At 39.5% G+C, this 9,280-nt stretch overlaps 1 protein-coding gene across 1 annotated transcript; it reads left to right on the forward strand.

Moving 5' to 3' along the window:
- The first annotated feature begins 1,719 nt into the window (after positions 1–1,719).
- On the forward strand, positions 1,720–7,485 carry BRS3 (bombesin receptor subtype 3). Its single transcript, XM_003272570.3, has 3 exons — positions 1,720–2,321; positions 3,904–4,255; positions 5,671–7,485. Exons 1-3 carry the CDS (start codon positions 1,888–1,890, stop codon positions 6,082–6,084), a joined length of 1,200 nt encoding a protein of 399 aa, XP_003272618.1. The 5' UTR covers positions 1,720–1,887; the 3' UTR covers positions 6,085–7,485.
- Positions 7,486–9,280: the final 1,795 nt, after the last annotated feature.

The raw sequence follows: 9,280 nt of genomic DNA on the forward strand, positions 1-9,280 counted from the left end.
CTTGGGTTTATGCAAACACTCCCCGCACCCCCATTCCCATCAAAGGCAGTTATTTAGCTGAGTGATTCAAGCTGTGGCAATAACTTATAAAGGGTGGGGGATAGGTGTGGTTTGGGGGACTTAAACCACATCTGTCTTCCACCCTTCATGAAATTAAGCAGGTAATTGATTCAATTCATCCGCTTCACTTTCTCTGAAGAACTGATTGCCCCTACTAAGTATAAAGAACAACCTTTGTTGTTCCCCCTGTTCATTAGCTAGCCAAATACTTTGCTCTTTTTCACTTCGCTCCCCAGACTACTTTCTAATATGGTTATATTTATGAACACCTCACTACATGGTTTCTAGCTGAGAGATTATGCATTGCATTTGATAATTTCAGAGAATATTTCTTAGCAGCTTCAATTAGTAACTACACTCCAACTGCTAGCTTCCTGCTCCCAAACAGTGCCCCCACCACAAACACATACATATAAAGCACATGGTTATGTTTTCTGTAAAAAGTAGCTTCTCTGGCTGGTACTGAGGTGATTGCCTTAAATGTGTACTTCTTTCAGTTGATGTAAACATCATCTACATGCCCATCATCCCTGGAGTCACCTATGGCATTTCTTCATCTGCAAATGATGATTTTCATTCTTAAAAGTTCTTTTGTGTCAGGAGCTTGAGCAGTGATGTTCTGTATTGTTTTGTTTTGGAATAAGGCAGGTTAGGTTCCCTTTAACCATTTCTAGAGAGAAAAATCCTAAACAGCCCCTTAAAAGAAAACATGGCATTAAAACAGACAGTCAAACAGTAAAAGTGGTTTTATTAGGACATTTAGAGACAAAGCAACTGGTGCTGTGCCTGGATTTTTCATCTCTTAAAGGTTGTTTTGGCCGGGTGTGGCGGCTCATGCCTGTAATCCCAGCACTTTGGGAGGCTGAGGCAGGTGGATTGCCTGAGGTCAAGAGTTCAAGACCAGCCTGGCCAACATGGTGAAACCCTGTCTCTACTAAAAATACAAAAATTAGCCGGGCATGGTGGCGGGCGCCTGTAATCCCAGCTACTCGGGAGGCTGAGGCAGGAGAATTGCTTGAACCCAGGAGGCGAAGGTTGCAGTGAGCCGAGATCGAGCCACTGCACTGCAGCCTGGGTGAGAGAGTGAGACTCCGTCTCCAAAAAAAAAAAAAAAAAAATGTGAAAACGTTGTTTAGATATTGTACAGCACAGCCTGGATAACTGCAAAGTTGGGGTTTACCATGTGACAGAGCTAGGTATTAAGCCCAAGTGACCTGAATTATCACTCCTTGGAGGTGACATCAACCCTGTCAAAGTGTAAATGATTTGTTGCTTCACCATCTCTCTGATATTAAATTTTGAGGAGTGGGTTTAAGGTTGTGTTTCAGGTGACACCTACACTTACTTATCATGTAAAACAAAATGCACTAGACTACCATGTGATTGCAGGGGGATAAATGGTTTTTTTCTAAAAAAAAAATTGACAAAAGCTATATAGACCATCCTGGGTAGATATGAAAACAGGGTGATTCTAATAATCAATAAGACAATTTAATAGGGTCTAGTTGCTCCCAAGATTCCCCAACAGGGAAGAATAAGCAACTGCAGAGCATTTCCCCAGCCCCCTCCCTCTCCTTATGACAGGACACGCCAATAAAACTCCACCTCCTACTCTTCAGTGCCAGATGGGTAAGCATTTAGCCAAGCATGCTGGGAGACACACAGAACTGAAGCAAAGGAGTATCTGGATGTCTTGGATTTTCTTCCCATTCTGTTCTGTTCTGTTCTCATAATACCATCTCGTTACTAGACGTAGGCATTGGACGTGACAATCAACTGCATTTGAACTGAGAAGAAGAAATATTAAAGACACAGTCTTCAGAAGAAATGGCTCAAAGGCAGCCTCACTCACCTAATCAGACTTTAATTTCAATCACAAATGACACAGAATCATCAAGCTCTGTGGTTTCTAACGATAACACAAATAAAGGATGGAGCGGGGACAACTCTCCAGGAATAGAAGCATTGTGTGCCATCTATATTACTTATGCTGTGATCATTTCAGTGGGCATCCTTGGAAATGCTATTCTCATCAAAGTCTTTTTCAAGACCAAATCCATGCAAACAGTTCCAAATATTTTCATCACCAGCCTGGCTTTTGGAGATCTTTTACTTCTGCTAACTTGTGTGCCAGTGGATGCAACCCACTACCTTGCAGAAGGATGGCTGTTCGGAAGAATTGGTTGTAAGGTGCTCTCTTTCATCCGGCTCACTTCTGTTGGTGTGTCAGTGTTCACGTTAACAATTCTCAGCGCTGACAGGTGAGTTTCTTTTCTCTGTTATATTTGCCAGGATGTGAAATTGGGCAAAAAGAAAGGAAAGCTTGTACTTAGCATTTACTGGCCACTATTCTGCTTTTCTCACACTCTGTAATGTGGATGTGAGATTGGAAAATCTGGTGGCATTTAAAATAAAAGTTAGTGTAAGAATGATAAAATTTCTGTTGGCATGGAGGAGAAGGTGAAATTGCATACTTTATGGATAATTTATTCTTATTGTTTGCTCGAAAGTATACTGAATGGGGTTTTTATTTTTCCCCAGTTTATTAAGTAAAGCAAATTGTTCCAGGTGTAAAAGAAAAAAATTCATGCTTTATACATTAGTGCAGCCTAGTGGTGCAATATAGTCAACATGAAAACCAGGATAGGTGTGAAATTGACCACATATGTATTACTGTATATCGGAAGAGTGGTGAAAAGACACAAGCATCTAATTTACTTGAAATTCATCAAATTAGCTAATGGCAGAAAAACGGTGAGGTTTTCAACTCCCTGGTAACTTAGTGTAATGTGATCACGTAATTCTATTTGTTTTCTCTGTAGGCATTCAGTGACATTATCATTTCCAGAGAAATAAATTAATCTTGGTTGACTTTTAGAGCTCTGTGGAGAGAGCGTGTGAGATCCTCTTGCAGTCGGGGTGTTCAGATTGTGTGTTAGGATATTTTCAGTCCAAGTACTCTGTTTTTCTGTGTTCCTATTGTAGAATAACTGTAAAAACACGAAAAAATTTGAGGCTCCAAGTGTTAAAATTGATGCTTTAAAAAGCCTGCAAGAATCCTGTAAGTAGTCAATGTTTGGCAATACCAGAAGGAATAGCTTCTTCAGATTCTAGAATCTGAGAGGAGGAAAACCTTTCCCTGTGTCTTTTTACGATTTTTGCTTTGACGGGTCTTACATTCTATTTGAGGGCAGACTAGCTTAATGACTGTAGATTTTAAGGTGGATTTGTTTGAATGAGGAGGTATCTCTGTACCGGCACAGGACTTCTGATTGCAACTTTGCCTCGCCCTAAATCTGTCCACTGATCAGCTTGGGCAACAAATTAACACTTACAAATGGGGAAGAAATTAATCCTCTCCTCTTTACCACGTAAACCCTTGGAATTATTTTCTAGGAAGGTTGATAACTGTTCACTCATGAAGAAAGGAAAATTAATTCAGTTTAACATCAGTCACTTATACAAAAGAAGTCTTTTAGGTACCTCAAGTGTATTACACTTAAGGTAATACACAGGTGGTGAATTACTCTCAACCACACATGAAGTCATGCTGATAAATGTTTATTTGCCCTAAATAGAGAGTCTATACATAAAATTATAAAATTGCAAATCTGGAATATCTCATAGGAGTGAATAATGGAAAAGGTGATTAGCATAAATAAAAATATTGGGATGTATTATGTGCATTTAAAACCATAGCCAATTCTAATTGGTTAACGTTGACTTGGTTATACACATATGCATGGAGGGTAGAACTGGATGACCACTAAGGTCACTTCTCACCCTAAAATTTGGTAACTTTGACATTTATTTGGACCTTTGCCTCTGATTATGTGTTTCTAGATACAAGGCAGTTGTGAAGCCACTTGAGCGACAGCCCTCCAATGCCATCCTGAAGACTTGTGTAAAAGCTGGCTGCATCTGGATCGTGTCTATGATATTTGCTCTACCTGAGGCTATATTTTCAAATGTATATACTTTTCGAGATCCCAACAAAAATATGACATTTGAATCATGTACCTCTTATCCTGTCTCTAAGAAGCTCTTGCAAGAAATACATTCTCTGCTGTGCTTCTTAGTGTTCTACATTATTCCACTCTCTATTATCTCTGTCTACTATTCCTTGATTGCTAGGACCCTTTACAAAAGCACCCTGAACATACCTACTGAGGAACAAAGCCATGCCCGTAAGCAGGTATGTATTAATCAGTACTCATGCAAATCTAGTTTGAATTTAGAAGTGAAGTTCCTACTTTTGCACAGTGAGTAACTGTGTATCTTCCTGTGTATAAATGCAATAGCAGTGTAGTATTTTTGTTATGAGCATAGGCTCCGGTTTGAATCCCAGTTCTATCACGTACTAGCTGAGTAATCTTGAGCAAGTTACCTAACCTTTCTGAGCCTCGGTTTCCTCATCTGTAAAATGAAGATGATTACTAGATGATATAGATGAAATGCTTAGGTGCAGAGTATTTCAATAAATGGTAAGACTACTACTATTAGAGAGGGGACAATTGACGTTTGAGAGCAGTCAAAATTTTTTACCCCATGGAATAGTGGGGAACACTGCATAAGATGATACTATGAAGAAAAGCATCTTTTGTTTTAGAAAGTGTAACAGAATAAAAATACATAGCGTATAGAACTGGCAAGAATCCATAACACTATTCAATGCAAACCACTTACAGATGAGCAAACTGAGGTGGGGAGGAGTGAGGGGAAAGAGTGGAATGCAAGTAGCACGAGAACAGTGACTCACAGAAGCTTGATTAAGACCACTGCAGGAGCCACGTGTGCCCCCCTCATAAATATGGACAGAATAAAAGGAATGTTGCCAAAACATAGTTCCATTTGATTAAAAATATTTTTCTAACCTCTGGGGAAGGGGAAGAGAGGATTCCATTTACCCCTTGATTGGTACACAGAGAACTGTGCCTTTTATAGAGCTAGTCCATTCAGTTAGTTTAACAATGGTGCTCATGAGACTGAAGTTGCATATTTAATGCCCATGTGAACCAGTTACCTTTGCTCTATTTGTGACCACGGGCTATATATTCACCTAACTTGGCTCATTTCTCTTATTAATAGATGTAGGTAGGATTATCTTTGCATAAAAAGGACAGCATATTTTGGGTTTACTTCTTTGACTATATGGTTAGAATTCCTATAGAGTAAAAACAATTTTAGATACCAGCTTGGAAACTTTCATAGACCTCAAAAGAATATTCTGACCTAGTCAGCTTCTGCTGATGCAGTGAAAGCAATTTTGTATAGCATCTCTCTGTTTTTAATTAAATTAAATTTTGGAGAATTCCATGGCATTCTTTGAGTTAACTGCAGACATCCTAGAATATCTCGAAATTAGGGGGGAAGGTGTCTCTGAATTAGAGTTAATGAGTCCAAGATCAGAGGTTACCAAGCCAATTGACTTGCTGTGTTATATAGTCACAGGCTGACTTCCTGCACATCCCAGCCAGTTAGCATACAAATGCATGTTCAAAGGGAAATCAGCTGTAATTAACTGTAAATTTCTGTGTAAATTTATAGGATAACTTTTTAAATCTCTCACAGCTAAATGATTTTTTTTTTCTATGTTTCTTCCCCCTATAGATTGAATCCCGAAAGAGAATTGCCAGAACGGTATTGGTGTTGGTGGCTCTGTTTGCCCTCTGCTGGTTGCCAAATCACCTCCTGTACCTCTACCATTCATTCACTTCTCAAACCTACGTAGACCCCTCTGCCATGCATTTCATTTTCACCATTTTCTCTCGGGTTTTGGCTTTCAGCAATTCTTGCGTAAACCCCTTTGCTCTCTACTGGCTGAGCAAAAGCTTCCAGAAGCATTTTAAAGCTCAGTTGTTCTGTTGCAAGGTGGAGCGGCCTGAGCCTCCTGTTGCTGACACCTCTCTTACCACCCTGGCTGTGATGGGTAGGGTCCCGGGCACTGGGAGCATACAGATGTCTGAAATTAGTGTGACCTCGTTCACTGGGTGTGGTGTGAAGCAGGCAGAGGACAGATTCTAGCTTTTCAAGGAAAAACGCTGCTTCTCCTCCCAGCGTGTGTATCCGACTCTAAGCTGTGTGTAGGTGTATGGTGTCCAGATTTTTGTTGTTTGAAAAGTGTGTTGAAATCTTAGGAGTGAAGGATCCCTATAAGTAAGTAAAATACAAACCATTACTTTCTTCAAAGTACAAATAGTAATGTCATCGGGCTTTCTAAATAAAATGAAGCCCCACTAAGTGCAGAAAGACAAGTTTATATATGCCAGTGAATCGTAAGGGAAGTCGAATGGGAAGGAAGGTGTAATAAACAAAATGAAACTTAAAAATCTCATGTGTTGTTTAATCATATCTGCGATGCTTCTAATTCCTCATATACTGTGATTTGCATAAAATTGTGTTTGTGTTTACTGTGTGGTGTAAATCTAGAGATACTTTGTATGTGAAAAGGGGATCACAAAAGAGAGAAAGCATCTCTTAGGCTATTTTCTTAAAAATAAACCTTCACAGAATGGCTGCCCTTTTCCATTAATCTGTATTCCACTGTAGCTGAATCTGTGCAGTTGAAATGAAAATGTTTTGGAGCCAGCGAATATAAAGCACTGAGTAAGGATCTGGGGCACAGTGCTTGCCTTACTGGGTCAACACTTACAACTGCCATAGATTAATAACTGGGCTAAGTTATCATTCAGAAATATTGTTAGAAACTTGCCTTATTCATAGGCAGAATAAGTGGCCATGTTTACGGTGTCATTTGAGGACCCCTGTTGAAAAATCTGCAAACCTGCCACGGTGACTGAAATTCTTCCTTTACAGAAGTTCGTTTCTTTCTGGTAAGCAGTGCCCTCTTTCTAAAAACATGCAGAAGTACCATATGAAATCCCTAACCCCTGGGTGTGCAATTGTGATCAGATCATCTTCCTACTTGACTTTATTAAACCCGATGGGAGGCTAAGTCCTGTAAGTGTATGGCCTAATTAATCTCTGCCCATGGAAATCAGATGGAAAGTTCTGATTTTCTATCCTGTGCTCCTACCTGCTAACATCATTCACTTGTTAATAATTATTGTTTTTTTTAAAAAAAAACTCTTGTCAATAGACGTGTCAGATTTAGATCTGTGGTTTCAGAAAAATTTTTGGAGCAAATTTAAACATGTTTGGCACTATAGGTAAATTTGTATTTAAAAAAAAAACTTAATGTTTGAGTGTGCTTTTGGTAATGCTGAGCTTTCTTTAAATGGCGTGTGGAGTCATGAACATTTGCTAATGATGTGGCTCCAAAAGGTAATACATATTAACATTAGACTTTAACTTTCTGTAAAATTGCTTTACTTAAAGTGTGTGGGGGGCGATACTGTATTAGTATTGTTTTAAAGTGGACACTGTAATAAGTGTGGAAAAACAAATATGAAATAAAGTTTTAAATGACTCTGTGTAACTTTATATTCTAAAAACAGTATTTCTGACAGAATATAATGGAACCCATTTTAATTCCAAAATGTTACTTTCAACTCACAGAGGCCTAAAACAATCTATTTTCCTCACTCTGAGTAAAAATTACATCTTTACTGTCCTAAACTCTAATAACTTTTCAGATATAACTTGATAAAAGTACCAGAATACAAAAGTGAAGACAGCTTTTTGGCAGTTCATAAAACTAGAACTCAAAGAACTTTTTTTCCATTCTCAGCAATGCTTAGGTGAGTTAGGGATATAAAATAATTCCCTAAATGGCTGTGTAGGGCATCAGCCTCCTTCCATCCGTAGTTGTAGTTGGCTTAAAATTCACAGCTTTGCTTTGATTTTTGAGAGGCTGGTCTCTTTTTCAACAGATTATCCTTGTCATGGCTAACCTTACAAGTAGGCCCTAATAGCCACAATGTTTTTCACACTGCCTATTGTGGTTCCAGAAATGTTTCTATGGAAAATTTCATTTCTTTGGAGAGAATTCTAAATGGCAGGGATAGGTGGGATATATACAAAATAAATTCTGTATACATCTCAATTTTGCTCGGGATCTTCCCTGACCCAAGACTTAAAATATGGAACATAATACAGTAATACTCCACAAAGCATGAAAACACAGTCACGAAGTTAGGCATTACCAAAACGTCCAGCAGGTAAGTCTTCATCATTGAAGGTGAAAGCACTACAAAACACTTACCACTCGCATTTCTGCTGAATAGCAAATTTGGGTTTGCAGAATTTCTGCAGTTTGAGTCATCTTAGGTCAGGAATTCATCGATCTTTTTGTCAGAAAGACAGAAGTCTTTTTATTTCCACTAAGTCTTGAGATTACAGGATGTGGGGATAGGAAAATTCCTGGACAGAGTGGGCTTGAAGGGACCATTTTAAAAAAATCTGATTTGGTATAGTTCAGTAATTTTTCAGAAACAGTTCTTAGGCCAGATAGGTGAGTCCTATCTGGAGTGCAGTCTCTGCTTTTGTAGGTTAACGTATATTTATCCACCAAGAAAGCTGTGGCCTATTAGGGCAGAAGTACAACACAGATCACCCCATATAAAGGTCAGAGGGAAGAATGAAGCACATATTCAGAGAGAAGCCAGCTGTGTAGATTCTTCCTAGGTCTAGCATCCCTTTATGTGGCCCATCTACACTGCAGTCCTGGAGTTTCAGTAGCCACCCCTATCTCTATAACCCACCCCTCCTTTTTTTTGTTACCTCGAGTGTTTCTATAACTTGCAAGAAAAAAAACAACTTGAAAAAGACAGGTTACAAAGACACAGATGCTTTCAGATTACCTCAGTCATTAGGGAGTTATTCTATGAATATGCAGGGAAATGAGAAAAAGTAGGAACCAGGCCTCATAGAGACCACAGCATTGTGCAATTGTAACTGTCAGATCTCACGACCAAACAGAATGCCATTCCAGGTACAATGTGTTTACCTCTCAACTCCACTGCCTCACTAGTATGGTGACTCAGTGACCCCCCTTCGCTGCTTCAGCTGCTCCTCTCACCGTAGGGAACTTCTCCATAGCAGGCATCTGTTCTGCCTTTTACCTTTCCCTGGGAGTATTTCCTTGCTTCTTTGCCAGTCTGACCACATCCCTGCATGTTCCATATTCAAACTTCCCGGGAGAGGTTCTTACTGGCTCAGTCAAATCCAGTCGAGAATGCAGAGCTATCTGCCAGGTCACCACACAGGCCCCGGGCAGCCTTTGGGCCAGGATGGCTGGGTGACATGGGACATAAGCGTA

Source organism: Nomascus leucogenys, chromosome X (assembly GCF_006542625.1).
Source record: "Nomascus leucogenys isolate Asia chromosome X, Asia_NLE_v1, whole genome shotgun sequence".
Lineage (NCBI taxonomy): Eukaryota > Metazoa > Chordata > Mammalia > Primates > Hylobatidae > Nomascus > Nomascus leucogenys.

Bases quoted from the DNA above. Each gene is read 5' to 3' on its own strand.
- BRS3 (XM_003272570.3), top strand. From the start codon at position 1,888: ATGGCTCAAAGGCAGCCTCACTCACCTAATCAGACTTTAATTTCAATC. The intron at 2,322-3,903 runs GTGAGTTTCTTT...ATGTGTTTCTAG, and splicing joins ACAATTCTCAGCGCTGACAG to ATACAAGGCAGTTGTGAAGC. The intron at 4,256-5,670 runs GTATGTATTAAT...TTCCCCCTATAG, and splicing joins AAAGCCATGCCCGTAAGCAG to ATTGAATCCCGAAAGAGAAT.